At 38.8% G+C, this 17,522-nt stretch overlaps 1 protein-coding gene across 17 annotated transcripts in view; it reads right to left on the reverse strand.

The window, feature by feature from the left end:
• FOXP1 (forkhead box P1) overlaps nucleotides 1-17,522 on the reverse strand; it is a 512,173-nt gene that overhangs the window by 25,044 nt on the left and 469,607 nt on the right. For all 17 annotated transcript variants that reach the window (XM_050957376.1, XM_050957388.1, XM_050957385.1 and 14 more), the window contains 2 exons: nucleotides 9,212-9,295; nucleotides 43-244 (listed from right to left, as the gene is read on the reverse strand). In XM_050957376.1, the coding sequence (XP_050813333.1) occupies nucleotides 43-244; nucleotides 9,212-9,295 (286 nt within the window). The remainder of the gene's footprint in view (nucleotides 1-42; nucleotides 245-9,211; nucleotides 9,296-17,522) is intronic.

The raw sequence follows: 17,522 nt of genomic DNA on the forward strand, positions 1-17,522 counted from the left end.
AGAGAAAACAAATAATGGCCTTTGCCATTGACAGTCATTTACCTGAAGAAATGGCCACATTGTATTTATTAGGGCACCGCCTCCTGATTGGTTCAACGTTGTGCATGCTGGTGGTAGTGATGACAGAAGGACCCTGGATGACAGGAGTGATGGGTGTAGTTGGGGTGGTCGGAGTATGAGGTAAGCTCTGTGGAGACGCCTCAGAGGCAGTCTTTGACAGTGTGACACTTGATACCAGATTCAGCTGTTGAGGATGAGAGAAAAGAGGGTGAGAAAAACTTTATTAGAAATTATATTTCTTGCAAATTAAGAATTATGAAAATCTTTTCCAGCTTTAATAGTGTTTGCAACCACTAAATGGAAGAGAATGTATCTTAAATACTTGTTTAGCTGTGACACCTCCTTTAAAATCCACGACAGGAGGATGAATGTATAATTGTTTATATGATATATTTAAAAAAAATATTGTAACCCAGTAAACAAAAATGCTTGCTCTCAGGCTTTGAAGATTTAGGACAAAAATCCACAATTTTCAAACAACACCTCATCGTATATATTCATTTTAATATTTTATTTTTGTTCCATTGTTTTGCAATTTAAAACCCACACATCTCTTATTTACATGTTAATAGTCTGCAGCTGATCTGTTTTTGGATATTTCCTCAAAGACATCAGGTTTGAAATAAAGACAATGCTTTGTTAAGGAATGCACTAGGAAGAAATGGAAGATCAGTACAGCATTTGGGCTTTTTCCATTCATCCATTTTAAACGCAAATCCCAGAATAGGTTAACTCCAGAATAATTTAATTAATCATACTGCATGAAATACTGCAGTCATTAAGCCCAGCAAAAAATGACTGTTCTTTTCTCTCATTGGTGTGGAATGCAATTGTGCTACCTGCAGAAACTTACAAGTATGTAATAAAATGACAGCTAGTCACAAGCAGGCTTTAAAATGTGACTTCCCCAAGAACCGATAGCCATATGTAACTGTTTTTATCATGCACTTCTATTTATTTCATCAGTGTGCATGTGTAACACGGACTCTTCCTTTGGCACCATTCGAAACAAGATGCTTCACTGCAATGGGCCATTCTTGGTAAAGTACTTTAAATAAATAATATGATCCCAAACTGCTCCATCAGAAAGGGGGCTCCAAACTGCTCCATCAAAAACGGGGCCTGAGAAGGGGGCTCCTTTCAGTACTTCCACATTACTTGCCTTGAAGCATTATTGTGAACAATATTCTGGGTAAAAGGCTGGCGCCAGTGAAATCAGTGGCAAAATCCCATTTATTTCAAAGGGGCCAGGATTTCACTCTGTTTATTTGAAATTAATATTCTTTGTCTGACATTAAAACACTGCCAATTGAAGCTGAGGCATGCACCTGGCATTGGCTTCTGTCAGAAGACTGGATGTTGGGCTAGATGGACCTTTGGTCTGACCCAGTAGGTCCATTCTTATGTTCTTATAAAGACACGCCCCAAAACATCCATAGGACTTATTATTATTGTTCTTGACATGAAAGTAACCAGATAAGAACCCTCACATTAGCATGTCTCAAACATTAGTAGCTACCAATAATTGCTCTCTTATTAAAACATAAAATAAAATAAAATAACAGAATTTGTCCAAAACAAACTTGGAGGGGAAAAAAAAATACTTTCTAATGTTATAGAATGGATATCAGCACAATACACCAATAACCCACAAGAAGGGTGCAAGTGAACAATACATAAACTGTTCCTGCTTCTCTGTTTTGCACCTGAAGAAGAAAAAGCTGAAGGAAACGTTAGCCCCAACAGGCTAACACAGTGAAGTGTTATGCAGCTGGGACTGCGTATACTGTCAGTTCAAGTACTGATCCAAAGAAATGAGTTTGGGAGAAACAGATCTGCAAACACACGTCTCTTCATGCAGACCTAGAAAGTCTCTTCCCAGATTGGAAAATATTTAACACTTCAAGGAAATGTAGGATTATATGATCCAAAGGGTGGGGGGGGGGGGGAGGAAAGACTAGAAAAGGCAATAAAATATATGTCCTGAGTTCCTGAAGAATCATGAAATGAAGTGAACCAATAAATTCAGCTCAAAATATACCTGCTGTGTTAGTATTTAAATGGGTGTGGTTTATGTTTCTAAATATTACTTATACAATATAGTGTGAGAGTGAAACCAAGTCATTTTGTTGCCTGTTTAAATTTAAGTACACTGGGGTATATCGGGGTGCACATATAGCAATATCCCCTTGTTATCCATCTATTACATATAATAAAAGGAGCAATAATGACTATGATAGTACAACTGACAGGTCTCACCATGAAATACAATCGATTGTATTTAATCTCAGTTTCTAAATGGACATTTTAACAGTCCAATAACTGCAAGCAAATCTGCATCAATTTTAAGTGCCCCTCCACAGCACAAGCTCAGGAGACATTCTCTTCTGTTGGAAAGATCACTGATACTGTTTCATCATTACTGCCCAAACTACTCCATTTCAAAAGAATTAGATTCTTTTTAACTGTTTAGAAACTTAACATTTAATCTGTTTCCACTAGAAAACTGCAAAGAAAGAATCTGCAAAGGTCAATGTTCTCTGCTTACAGAAGTTGAATGGAGTGTAATTTCTTTAGGCTTCCAGCGTAGGTAGCAACTAGAAATAAATACGGAAAGAGAGAAAGAGCAAAGAGAGGGGCTTTAAGGGAGTTGACAAATGACACTGTGATTCACACCCACTGCTGGGCTGCCACTAATAAGCTACAGAGGAAGCAGCCAATCTCAGCTAATTACCAGATAAAATTGTATTGTAAGGACTCTAATTAGGAGATGCTTATGGAGGTGATCTAATGATTAAACACTGCATTCGAATGACCCCACCATCAATGTGCAGTGGTGCAAGATGTCACTGGAATATTTTGTAGAAACGTAGAAACAGTAATTTTATTTCAAGGAGGGGAGGCAGTAATATTTGTAATAATGGCTATGAGGTAAACTAATTAAAAGACAGTTCTTAAAGGAAGACTGTGGCTTTGAGCAGCTGTGGCTGTTCCAAAACAAAGTGCCAAATCTCAACAGAGGAGCTGCAGTCAAGTGGAAAATTTCTGCCTGACCTCTGCTCTTGCTATTAATTTGCAGGAAAACTAATGACACATATACATATTCCCACAAAATTGTTCTAATTGCTAATTTGCCAAAGGAGCCCAGTTTCCAAATTAAACGTGACTGCAGTCTGTGAGGAAAGAAAGAACAAAAAGCTGGAACACTGTGAGCATAGTGTGTTTCACCTCCGACTGCCATTTGTATGACTGAACCAACAAGCTAATGAAATGTCGACCTTCTCAATTGCTAGAGAAGTTTGACTTTAAGTTTTGTTTGATGACACCATCTCCTGCTTTTGGAGGGGCCTGAGCCTTACTGGTGATGGTGACAACAGTATGTAATGAGGCAAAGGGAAGAAAAAGCACAACCATCTACATTTTTAATGCTCAACATGCTGCTTTCACTGTTATCTATAAAATGTAGACTTAAAAATTAATTGTGAATCAGAGCAAAATAACAAATTATGAATGGTGTTGATTTTGTTGTAATCTTAAAATATTAATCTTAATTGTAAATGATTAAATCTTAATATCATCATCAATTAGGAATGAAGAAGTGTCTAGGCTCTGTGCTTCTGGCTGCTAAAGATGATTATGCAGGGCAAAGATCAGGAAGGGAATGTACTGGGAGGATTTCTTTTCCTGATGGAAACTCTACAGAATTTCTCTGTGTGCTTTCTATTTAAAAACAAATTGCTCTGATTAGAAAAAGTTGTTCACGCCAAGATTGGATACGACAAGATTCCCACAAAGTACCATTTTTTGATGAGGTATCAATTTTGCTGCAGGGTACTGAATGCTAGTCACCAAGCTGGTTTTTTTAATGAGTATTGTTCTTGGCATTTACAGTTGGGCACATAACATGCTAGGCACTGTCCAAGCACATTGAACGCAGTTGCTACCCCAAAGGGTTAAGTCAGTCAGTAATAATGTTTGTAATAAGTGAGTATTTCTCCCTGGAGCTTTTGTTTTTGAAAGATCTATTTAAAGTCCTGTAGTTTTGCAAATTCCACTACTGAAGGATTTTACAATACAGGTAGCTCACACCTCTCTAATATAACCATCAGAAATGCCATCATTGTGTCAGCGTCTAATATTCTGACTGGCTTTTTATTGTTATTAATCTTTACTTTCAAGAAATAGCTTTTTTTCTCCCTCTTAAAGATGCTGACTGACTACTCATCAAGAATTCATATATATATATAAACAAGCCAGAAAGGTAACCCTCTCCTTCACACCATAAAAATAGATTTCTATTAAGTGGCTCTCCCATTAAGACTCCCTTTGAGTTCTCTCCATGTAAACAGATTACATAACAACAGTGGCTGCAAATAAAGAATCTGAAACATTTTAAAAAGAAAAAAATTTAAATGTCACATTGGGGGATACCTACTGCTTTAGGGCACTGATTTTTCTGCTATTGGTGCTGCCACTCTGATCACAGCTGAAATTGATTAAATAACTGCACAGAGTTTCTGGACGTTAATCACCCTGGTGCAGAGACTGCTGAAGGTGAAGGGAAGTGGGGGTGCAGAGCATCAAGCTTTGTTAAATTCTGTGTCTTCCTGTACTATTTCAGCCTGGACAGATTACTGCATTAGATGTAGGATCTGGCAAGCAACAATCGCTTAGCAGGTGTTGTTATTGGCAGGGATACTAAGGAAACCCAAGTTGAGGAGTGGGACTTAATGAAAAACACTATATAAAAACAGCTTTTGTGTGTTGTACTTGAGAATCTCTTTTTATTGCTGCATATCATTATTTTTCAAACTATAAGTACAGCTACAGCAGCTAAAATGCTCAGTCATTACCTAAACAGTTTAAAGGCTATTTTATTGCAATACTTTGTTTTCACAGTTGCTAAAAACAGTATTTAAAAACAATTGCAACTGCTATGGTTAGAGTAAAAGAAAATATTATTTAAAAGGAATCTCTAACAGCGCATTTCATTTAAAATGCCAACAGTTTCTTTAAAAATTTTATGTCAATTTCATAAAGATGGATGTACTACCTAGTACACAGAACGTCTTGTTGGCCAGAATAAAAAGAATGTCCTTGTTTCTTTCTCTTGTCTAGGCAGTAGCTCTTTTATGTTTAGTTAATACCCCAAAGCAGATCAAGCTTCTGATTTATTCTAGAATGCTGACCTCTGACATGAATGAAAACGGTAACCTTAACAGCAAAACTAAAATAAAAAATTCTTAGGAGCTGCTGTTGTAGTCGTTTTTTTAAACACTGAAAAAAAATCTCCACCTCTACACAATGCATCACAGCGTATTCCCCAAGGTCAACTGAATTCATTTTGGAGTATTTGAATCTCAGCTATGGGAGTTATATTCCTTATGCAGTAAACTATGAGGTAGTTCATTTTCTTTTTAAAACGTTACACACTTGGGCATCTCAGTTATAAAGTCACAATTAGACACCTTTAAACAGTGTATTGATTATTACTATTACAATAGCTCTGTAGCTCCTCCCCCTCCTTGCCTCCAATTCTAGCTCTCTGCTCATGAGTCCTCCCAGCAGTAGGGCCCAGAATAACGGGTATTTCTACACCCAACAAAGGCCGCTCTACGGGGAAGTGCTGCATGTACTTTCCTGTCGGCCTCCAATTTGGATCACGATTTAGCACAGGACTTAAGCAGTTGACTTTAATATGACTGAAGTGCTTTGCTGAATTAGGACCTTAGTGATTTGTTATGGCTAAAAAAACATGATCATTCCACTGTCTTTTCCAAGATATCAATTATTCCAAGGTGCTAAAGCAATCTAAAGACTGACACACATTCCTTAACATGACTAGACCTGACAAGTTGCTGTTTAACAGAGTTAGATTGAATGCACAGAGTTGGACTATGCTCTGAACAGTCCAAAAATACTATACTACTTGATGTGATATAGCTAAACGGGGCAAGATTACATCATCGCTTTTTGGCTGCCATTTCTGTTTCACACTGGTCATTTGGTTTTAAGAGCCACACAGTATAATGGTTCACTCTTCATTTTGCCATCTACTTAAGAACGATTTAAAAATAAGCATTAAGAGCTTTTAAATACAAAAAAAAAAATTCCCATAAACTCTCCATGCAGTCATTAAAAAGCTGTAATTTTAAATCCCAGTTTATTGCTATGTTTGGATCGGTAGTGACTCCTTTCAAATCACAGTTGTACCAAAAATATATTAATCCTAACATACACCTTGTATTAGTTATGGTGGGGAACAAAATTAATTACTGGGTGTAAAAAATACTTTGCAGTGTAGTAATGGTCATCAGATCTTTTTTACCAAAGCCCTACCCCACTGAGTTAAAAGGACTGGGGTCTAGCACAGTCTATGTGTATTTTTTTTCACAAGAAAAGCACAATTTATGCAAAACACTATACTTCTACATCTTATAATTAATTTTCAAATGCTTCACCTATGCATATTTTAATAATTTCTGATTTATCAGATGGTATCTATAATAAATTTTTCTATATTTCAATAAATGAAAAGAAGACAGTTTCAATCCAACAACAGAGTGTCACACAATATAGGCCTGTCAGGCACCAATTTTTACTTCTAACATGTAAGTTAAAGGATAAGGAATTTATAATGCTGCCTGTGAACGAAACCACTTTTCATACACAAATGTGATTTTTTTTCCAAAGGGTAATACAACAGTACATTTACATAAACTAATCCAAACAATCTATGTATTTGACAATGGCAAACCTCACACAGACTGCCTATTGTTGGTTTACATCTTGGAGTTCTTTATGTTGGCTTGTAACACTGCTCTAGCTGTCAAAGGTTTGACTTGGACTCTAAATAAATGGTTATAGAAGTGCTGTGCAGCGATATTGGACTTCTTTGCAAAAGAAAACCTGCTGTGTATGAATTCAAAGGCTATTAATTTTTCAGTCAAAAATATTCATGCCTATTTCTTTTAATAAAGAAACACTGTGCTGAACAACGGAGAGATAATGTTGACTAGTGGTACAGAATTTTCAATAGAGCAGTTAAAAATAAATTTAGTGGGAGGTCCCCATCAAAGCTATAATTTTCCAGAATGTAAAACATTTTTTAATACTAATCAAGACAGCCCATTTTTCCCCATTTGTTTTTTTTTTCCTGCCGCTTTTCCCTGGTTATTGGCTGCTTAATACTAATCTGCATGGCGACATCAACTGGTACCTATGTAGCCTACAACACAACTGAAAGCTTACTGTCTGTTGATACTGAGCGCTGATCACTAGCCGAACAGCACTTGTCTTCTTGTGATTAAAAAATAATAATAATAATAATAATAATAGGAGATATACCAATGTCCTAGAACTGGAAGGGACCTTGAAAAGTCATTGAGTCCAGCCCCCTGCCTTCACTAGCAGGACCAATTTTTGCCCCAGATCCCTAAGTGGCCCCCTCAAGGATTGAACTCACAACCCTGTGTTTAGCAGGCCAATGCTCAAACCACTGAGCTATCCCTCCTCCCCAAGATTACTTCCCTTTAGTTTTTAATCCTTCCTTCTGAGGGGCACCGCTGCTACAAAAAGTCTCTCAGCAGAATGCTTTGAGACTCCCACAGATTATTCCATTCTCAATTTTTAATCCAGTAGGATGGATAGAAACCAAACCCCCTTCTCCGCATTCTGCTGGGTTTATAGTCTAGACCACAATATAATAAAGCATGCGAATTCAGTTTAATGTGATCTGAAGGATAGGAAGAGTTATTTCCAGGTACTTTAAGTAGTTTCCTTTTGTGATCATCCTGATCCATTGGATTAAGCAATTTTTGGAATCTCTGGAAGGGCTTATATTCACCACCCTCAAACTTCCTCCAAAAGGCATTGCTGAAATTGAGTTGGACTCCTGCTCCTATGCTGTTGAATACTCTTCAATTTTCTTTCTGGTACCTCTCTATCCACTTCTGCAGCCATTTATTTCCAACTACATGGAAACTGAGAAATTCTTCTCTAGTAAAAATGGATGTGCAAAGTGTTTAATGATTTTATGTTCTCTATCTCTGTAATGTGTTCTGTTTCAGACATTAATTTTGTCTACCAACTGCATCTTGGCAGGCTACCATATTTGCTGGGTTAATAGTCTGACTCCTTTTTATTTCTATCACCATAAATCATAAAGGTATATGGGTGTGTGTTTGCTTTATTTATAGAAAAATAAAATCAGTCAAAACAGATAAACCAATACTTGGCCATTACGCTGCATCATTGCATATTGATTAAAATTGCTAGTACTAACTATAGATTGTCAACGCTCAATTAATTTTCACACGACTCAAAGCAAAATCAAATAAAGGCAGTGTACCTTTAAATCTTACAAATCTTAAAATCAAGAAGCAAAGCACTCTCTCCATTTTGAATAATCATGTGAAGTTATGAGGAATTTTTTTTTTTTTTTAGCATTCTGCTGATATGAAAAAACAACAACTGAAGTGCAATTTGTTTCAGGGAACAAGGTGCTAGATTTGCCTTTTACAGGTACTAACAGTTGGCTTTGACTATTAGACCATCTTTACTTGTAAGACCAAACATTTTATAAAGTGCAGCCTGTAATGTTTATCCCTTTCACAAGCTACTTCTGAGAGCAAGTTGGATAAATAGGGGTTTCATGGACTGTAAGTACTTTAACAACGGACATGGGGTGATACTGATTTTGTTTTTTATTACCATCATCGAAACATACATGTAACTAGAGTCTACACTATCTGAGCCTAGGATAGGATCACAGTGAAATAAATATCCTAAATATAATATAATTTTACCTTGAGCACTAAAACCACTCTGGTCCAAATGCTCCTTTTGGTCACATGCAAATTCAGCTTACCTAGAGGGGCTTTACATGCATATACGTGAGGGTAGAAAAAGGCCCAATGTGACATTTAAAGTTAAGACTAGTTTTAAACCCCTTGAAGAAAAAAGATTGTGGGAAAATCGAGTTTATGTGGCCGTGAATACTTGAAGCCAACCAACTAGCGATGCAATTTTTGTCTCTTCATTTTGACAGTCTTTTAAAGTAGGCCACACTTTGTATTATGCTCTGAGGTGGGAAACAGGAAAAGAGGTTGTTGTGAGGCTTTGTTCTGTTTCTACACAGAAAAGTACTTACAGGCTGAGGGGTGGCTTTTGGTTCAGTTGACTTCACATGCAGGTGTGTCATCATAGCTTGCAGGCGCTCTTTGTCTTTTGCAAGCTGAAGAAAAAAAATGCTCTGTTACTTCGATGAATAAAATCCAGAATTCTGCTTATTCCTGACTAAACAGCTGGCACCACAGACATGACAAAACAGTTTTATTGCTTAGTAGTTTGGAAATTGTATATGGTCTTTTCTGAAGTCGAACTAACTCGTGGTGCTGGGTGTCAGTATTTTCCAAAGCAAAACGCATTAGCCCTTGAGTGAGGAGCGCTAGACCTGCTGGCACCAAGGGGGTCACCACAGCCCTGACAGCTAAAAGACAATAGTGAATCATGTTTATTAACCAATCCTATTCACGCTCACTAGGCAAAGCAAAAAGCAAATTATACATCTAACACTCACATTGAAATATTTTCTTGCTTTAACGTAACTCCCTCCACCCACAAAAAACAAAAACAAAAACAGAATATAGCTTTTATGTCACATACTGCTCATGTGGTGCATAGAGCAAGCAAAGGGGCAGGAGAGGTGAAACCACATGAGCCAGCCTCAGAGAATTTGAACAGGCAGCTTTAGAAAGCACTGTGCTTATTTAAATACCAAACATTTCCTAAAATCAGAGTGACTTACTACTCTCTTATAACAATAATATATAGCTCTTATAGAGCACATTTCATCAGTAAGGTCTCCAAGTGCTTAGCCAAGGAGGTCAGTATTAATAGCCCCATTTTACAGCTGAGGAAACTGAGGCACAGGGAGGGATGTGACTTGCCCAAGGTTACCCACAAGACCAGTGGCACAGCCAGGACAAGAACCCAGGGCTCCTGAGTCCCAGTCCAGCATTGTATCCACCAGGCCATACTGCTTCTGGAAGGTGGGGTAAAAACTTGACCAAGGGTGGTATTAACTGTGAGCAGAAATTTAAAATAGCATCCCCTTGGCACATGTCTTTAACTAACAGACTAGGAAAGTGTAACCATATTAGAAACTATTTTAATAGTGTTCTGTCCCTTAGTGTCAACTGAATACTGCTCAAACCAAAAGAAATCCAGAACACACAATACTTTAGGAATGCTTCTTTTGCTCTTTGTGATTCAATGATGACACCGTTCGTGAGCACTGGGGAAAACAGTTCTATTCTGCACATCATGTGTAAACATGTGCGGCCCCCCCCCGCCCAATGATATGCTTCAGTCTTCTCAGTTTTCTTTAAATTTTCTACTGAAATCTCCACGCAAGTCACAGTCTGGTTGCTTGGACTCTCACGTTATACTGCCTTGATTAAGATTTTTCTTTGTACAGAAGCTAGTTTGCGAATACATTTAGAATGCAATGATCAGACTGTAAGCTTGCTGTTTTGGGGGACCTCAAAAGCTCTTTCTATGTGTAAAAAGGTTCTTTGCCAACTATACACAATAAAAAAGGTAAAATATACTAACACTAAGAATAGAAATAATACAAGTAAAAGGGGCTGTAATTGCTACACATGCCCAATAAACAGATTCCTATTTTCTTCAATGGCATTTAGATCAGGCCCATGAAATTGAGAGTTTTCTCACATATTCGTTATCAAGTCTGAGTTTTGCTCTAGAAAATCCAAATTCCTGGTGCCAAGAGGAGAAAGCTAATCACATTCCAGGGAAAGTTTAATAACTCTGCCCTCCTTATCAGAATCATCTGTTTAGAGTAGTAAAACTGGGTTAAATGAATGTAAAAGAAAACTCAGTCATAAATCCCCATTCACTACATTACAGTTAAGGGTGTGTCAATCTGCCCAAAGGGAGGGGTTTCTAACTGTGCCAAAATGTCATGATGGCTTGAAACTTGGCATATAAGGTTTCAAAGAGGAATTAAAGGGAGAAAAATCAATGTAACTGTCTGGTTTTGTGCTTTTAAAAGTCACTGAGACAAAAGTCACTGAGATTTTCATGTCACTATTTTTTTTTTTTGAATTGCACCTGATGATAGCTCAGAGGATTGGCGTTGATATATGGAATCTTACGACACTGGGTCAGCAGTACAAATCTGATCGTTGATAGGTTGTAGGCAAACACTGTTACCTTCTGAAGGAGGTTCTCCAGCCTGAGTGGCAAGGCTTGAGGTTTCAGTTCAGGTCACAGCAGACAAGCGCCCATATTGAAAAACAACCTTCACCAATGACACCCTTTCCAGCAGTCAGGCCTTAACTTGAAAATTCAATATCTGGGCCTGTGTTCAATTATCCTGGCACATCTGAGGGCTCGTGACGAGAGAAAACTTTTGTGCAGAAGTCCTCCCTCGCTGGGAGAGCCAATGATGGAAAGGGAGAACGACAAGGCTGGAAGGAGATGCAAAGAAACTCCTATGTCTATAGCAGATCCCTCAAGATCTAGTGGCCAAATCCCCTGGATGTTCAAAACAGAGGTAAGGAACCAACCTCAAGGCTGGAAGGAGATGCAAAGAGACTCCTATGTCTATAGCAGATCCCTCAAGATCTAGCGGCCAAATCCCCTGGATGTTCCAAGAGAGGTAAGGTACCAACCTCACACTCCTGATGGAGTAATCTAGTGGAAAATCATCCCCTGAGGTCTTCCTGTGGTCTTTTCAGAGGAAGTGGGGGTCTGACCCATCATATACATTAATGTATATCAAATCAAACCAATGAATGCTTTTAGTCTCGGGAAAGGGTGGCTGTGCGGTTTTCCATTCTCAATCATTTTATTTGTTGAATAGCTGGGCACGTGAGTTGCCTGCAGTTTAGTCTGCACACTAATCTTCACTCAATGGACTAAACACTGCAGAAGATTGTTATTTTAGAAACAAAATAAAATAAATACTCCCATCAAAATCAAGAACTGAAAACTGTCTGCGTGAAAGCAGTGAAGGCAAAAGAATAGGCAGCACAAGGGGAAAACCCAAACGAGTTTCTTTCTGCATCCCATTGTTCCCATGGCACAGTATGTTTCGTTCTGAACTGGAAAGGTCCTTATTTTTATTGTTCTCCGTCACCATCTTAGCATTCTTTTAATGCAGTACTTGGTGGATGAATTCTGTTAAAAGATCCTCTTGACATTTCAGGCAGACACATACTAATGTTTTGTCATAGTCTGAGAATTTGAATGCTCCTCCAGTTAGGCAGGAGTTTAAATTATGAAAAATAGAAGTCTCTCGCTTTCAAAGCAGCAAATGGAAGTGAAAAATCCCAAGAATTTCTTTAAACTGCTTTCCATTAGGTCAGGAAGCAGGAGGATACAAGACCATAACTCCATTAGTACCACCCCACCATTCAATTAGATCATTCAAAAGAAGTCATGAGGGCTTGTTAGGCCACTGATGTGAGGAAGCTCTCATCAGTGAGGCACTGACTAGGGCTCCAAAGGTCTGGAAATGGGGACTATTAGTGTTTTTTGCAGAAAATGCACTTGATTACTAACAGTATTCTTTCAGAAAGACTTGTTATGCACAGAAAATAAACTGATTAGCATTACTCTTAAATGGGCCATATTCTGACTTTTCAAAGCTACTTATAAGCATTGTTTGTTTCCCTGATAATCTTCTGTGACAGGAGATGAATACATTAGCTCTGTCAAACTGTGCAAAAGTCATCCAAAATGCCCTGCTGTACATTAGCCTCTCAGTAGCACTTGACTGAAGGTGCATGTACATGCATATTCCAAATGTGTATGGGGTAAGATCCACTCCCCTGACTTCAGCACTAAAACGGATTACTCTGATAGAGGAAGGTGGGGAGAAGGACCCTCATAACCCAGGGGTACAGGTCAACTCCCAAAGTACTGCCTCCTCTGCCGCAACACTCATTCTTTACCCCTATATCCTTCTCATTGTTCCTTTCTGTAATGCTATACAACCATTTAGACTTCAGGGGATCATCTGGACCTTCTCTGCACTGTGGCAAGACTGAGGGTATGTCTTCACTAGCAACGTTAAAACCCTGCTGCAGCAGCACTTTAACGGGGCTGTGTAGTCCCAGTGCTGGAAAAAACCACCCCCACGAGGGGAATAGCTCCCAGCACTGGTGCACGGTCTACATTGCCACTTTACAGCACTGAAACTTGCAGCACTCAGGGATGTGAGAAAGTTGCAGCGCTGTAAAGTGGCAGTGTAGACAAGGTCTGAGTTCAATAGCTCCGAACCATCCCTAACATGTAAGTGTCCAATCTAGCTCTGAGTACCTGCCAGGGCAGTGGCTTCACAGAGTTCCCTTGCCCACTTAATCTTCTAATTCTGAAGTATTAGCTAGTATTTTTAGTCAATTTTATAAGGTGCTGCTCACTGTGGTGCCCAAGTTCTGCTAATCCTGCCAATTATTATCGCAAACACTTACAAAATACTGTAAGTTTATACAGCACATTATAAACCTAGATAAAAAAAATCACATACCACCCTGGCTGTGAAGTGGATAAAATCTAAGACAAACACACACAAAGACAGGACACTGGACACTTCAGGAGAGGGAAGGCGGAAAGAGGACACACTGCTGATAAGACAAAGGCCAGCCCAAGAGAAGAAAGTGCCATGAGAATGGGAAATGGAGATGAAGAGGAAGACTAGGTGCACAGGGTGGGGTAGTAAAGAGGAGAACAGCGGGTCTTGAAAATAAGGACAAGGATTTTAGGCAATAAGCCATTGGGTGGGGTCGGGGGGTTAGGGAGAACGGGACTCAGAAGGGACAATGCATCCATACCAGCAGGAAAGGAAGACAACTTTAGCAGCAGCGTTTTGGACAGCCTGAAGATGAGGGGAAAGGAGGCCAGTCACCAGTTTATAATAATCAATACAAGATTGTTATGTCCCTGTCACTAGTAAGGATTATGGTTTCCTGTGTTCTTTATAACATCCCTTTACATCCTTGAAAATGGGCCAAAGTAACCTTTTCTCTGCATTGACAATGGCCAGTTATCTTCATATTTCCCTCTTACATGCTATTTTTCAAACCTATCATCATTTTTCTTGCTCTCCTCCGAACTCTTCTAATCTAATCCGTTGCCCAAAAATGAATGCACTACTTCAGCTGAGGCCTAGCTAAACAGAATGGCATGTAGCTTGCTTGTATTTATACCTTAATCTCTTATTCTTCCTTGATTCCCAGCCACTCATTTCTCTCTCTGCAGTTCCCCTAATGAATGGTGATCATGTCAACACGGTTTCAATCATGTAAAAATACCAGAAGACTATGTTGCTTGTGGTATTTCAAGTATGTTTGTGATGGTGATACTGTGAGACCAAAGATTCATGATATTTCTGTCCAAATACAAATCTGACTTGATGTTAGTTTCCATGAGCATTCGTCAAAGCAAGAACCCTCACTTAAGCTGCACTGGATATCTCTGTATGTGTATGTTGACAGAATATTATACATAAGATTAACAATAGTAAGAGAGAAATCGAGAGAGAAAATCAAATTTGGATCCATTACGCTCAAACCAAATATAATACTTAGCCTTAAAGCTCAGTTACAAAATTAATTCTAGGAAAAATAATTTAAAAGAGCTATTCCTGATGAGATAGACAAGAAATTTAATGGATGCAGTCAGAAGTATAAAATCACATTTCATATTCTCAAGATGCTTCAATGAAGGGGCAGTGGATGACATCAGATGGTAGGGTAGTACCTAATCTACAGCACACATCTGGCTCCTCAAGAGTTTGCAGAAATGGAACAGTGCTCCACTTGCTCAGGCTGTTTCAGGGCAAGCAAGCAGACTGATGATCACAGGAGTATGAGGCAAGTGTCAGAAGAGCTGAGCATGTGGTCAGCTAATTTGGGTCCCACCCCCCACAGAAACAAGAAACAGTATTATCATGACGATACAGTGATACTTCCTCTCCCTACAAGGAGCCACATCTGGAGCGTGGAGGAGAGAAGGGACACATCATGTACACATACCCACCACCTGAGCAAGAGGGACTCTGAGGATATTCTGCATCTCATGGCATCTCGGAGAGTCACAAACCAAAGGTGGCATCATGCCTTGGTATCATATGGATAAGTTTCCATTAAAAGCATGAGGAAGTTGCAATATGATTATGCAACATCATCTCCTCTAGATAGAGCCACTGCAACACAGTAGGTCAAATTCTACCTCTCTCCAGGAAAGGAGTACGGGGTATGAGACAGGGCAGAATTGGGCTCATTGCTAGGATCACAAGCCCTCATCATTTTGTGTCACTACCAGCCCATTTCTTGGCAAAGCTGAAATCTAGCACTTCGAGTACCAATGGGTAAATTGGTTTGGGAACGGGACACCATGCCTTCCCTGTCCAGGTCACAGAACTCCAATCCATACATGGCAGTACTGACTGAGTATTGTTACTGCTTCAGAGTCGTTTGATAGGCATGTAATACATGATCTTAATCTGACTGTCCAAATTCCAGTGGGCTAGGTGACTACATTGCAAATGGTACTGCTGGGCCAGCCCTCTGTTCTGTCAAGGCTTTTTACAGAACAGGCCAAACCTAGATTAACTAGTTGCTGGAAGAACGCCCCAATTACTCTGCATAACTCATTATTTGAGGAACAGGTTTAGTCTATGCCCACGAATATTATCTTTGCTACACTAAAATCTAAGGGTCATTTCTCTTCTGGTATCTGTTTCACTCTATTTTCAAGATGCAAGTGCAAATGCCTGATCCACAAGACCCTAATGAATCATATCTATTGCTTATGGGTCTATCACAGAGCAATGAACTTTCAGCTAAGATCAAGTGTAATATCATTTAAATATGGGAGATGTATCCTATCAGGGACTATATCCTGCCCTTTCAGAGAACGGACTCTGAGCTAAGAGGTCTTTTCCAACACCATCATACCTCGGATCATCATTCACTCATTATGATCAGTGCTCCTGTAACTAAAAAAGTAGTGCCGGAATGCACTTCCCGTAAGTGATTGTACTGGAAGGACACCATTTCAGCTCCCCAAAAAAGTGCCAGAGCGGTGGTCTGGAGCATTTTAGCACGACTCAAGCCCTGACTCTGATTAGTATTATGTAACACCGATCAATCTACCACAATAGCATCACACGATTATAAAGCACTAGCTATCAAAAACCACCTATACCTTGTTCAACTCTTCGTGCAGCGCTTCATCTGACTGTCCCTAGGCAATACAAACTCCTGTTGATCACAGGACTGCAGGATTGAGCTGTTGTATTTATTTAGATGGAATAAATGGGTTATGGGTGTTAATATAACCCGGTCTTTCATTTAAATTAATACAACAGAGCCTATAATGTTTTTCAGACTACAATCCAATCTAGATTTACCTACAGCATAACTGTTATTGCCCGTTGGTGAAAGATTATCTTATATCTCAGTCCACCAGTAGGACTATAGATTTTTTTTTTTAATACCCAGAAAACTTGTTAAAATAACAAACCATTTCTCACAGCAATTTCTGCAAGACTCTGCTATTTTACAGCTAGTAGTTTGATTTTTATAAAACTTGTATTTAAATAGTTTATATCGCTTCAGCTAATAGTGGAAGACTGTCTTGACTGCAGTGTTACTGAAAGTAAAATTTAGGAATATCTATGAAAGAAAAAAGCTAATTTGTAAGATAAGAAGATAAAAGGGATTAAAAAAATGGTTATCTTGAAAAGTAACAACAAAAAAGTTTAAGTGTGTTTTTGCTGATTTTTCTCTACAACTATTTGAAGCTATAAATGACTTAACTCAGTAAAATTCCAAATGTAATTATCTTCTGTACTTAGCCCAAGGCTTTCCATATATCTCCACACTGCTGTCTTGCATACAAAATAGGTTTTTCAATGGCTGGTAACTATATAATGTACAACATTGTTTTAATTTCCCCTCCTTTGCTAACCTCTTGACTACACACAGACACACAGTCAAAGTCGTCCAGCTAGAGCAGTGAGGCACAGGGAGGTAGAAAGAACTCAAAAGCATTTTAAAAGGCAGTTACATAAATGGGTCATACCTCTGAAATTGCACATTTAATAAGCTCAAATTTTACCCCCTTTCTTTGCACTTAAACTCATTTGCCACAAATGGCAAAAAATAAAACAAAATAGAGAGACAGTATTATTAGTATATGAGAGACCACCAACAAGCCAGTTCAGGCAGTGTTTTGAAACAAACATTGATCATTTCTTCCATGCCAGCAACTCTAAACCACGGGGAACATTTTCCATTCGCCCCATTTCTCCCTGTGAATCCCCACCCCCGATTTGAGAATAAAATGCATCACACACATACTGATGGATTCCCAATCAGTGAGCCTGCTTAAGCTTCCTATTTCTTTTCAAATTATGGTTTAGAAAA

This window comes from Gopherus flavomarginatus, chromosome 6 (assembly GCF_025201925.1).
Source record: "Gopherus flavomarginatus isolate rGopFla2 chromosome 6, rGopFla2.mat.asm, whole genome shotgun sequence".
Lineage (NCBI taxonomy): Eukaryota > Metazoa > Chordata > Testudines > Testudinidae > Gopherus > Gopherus flavomarginatus.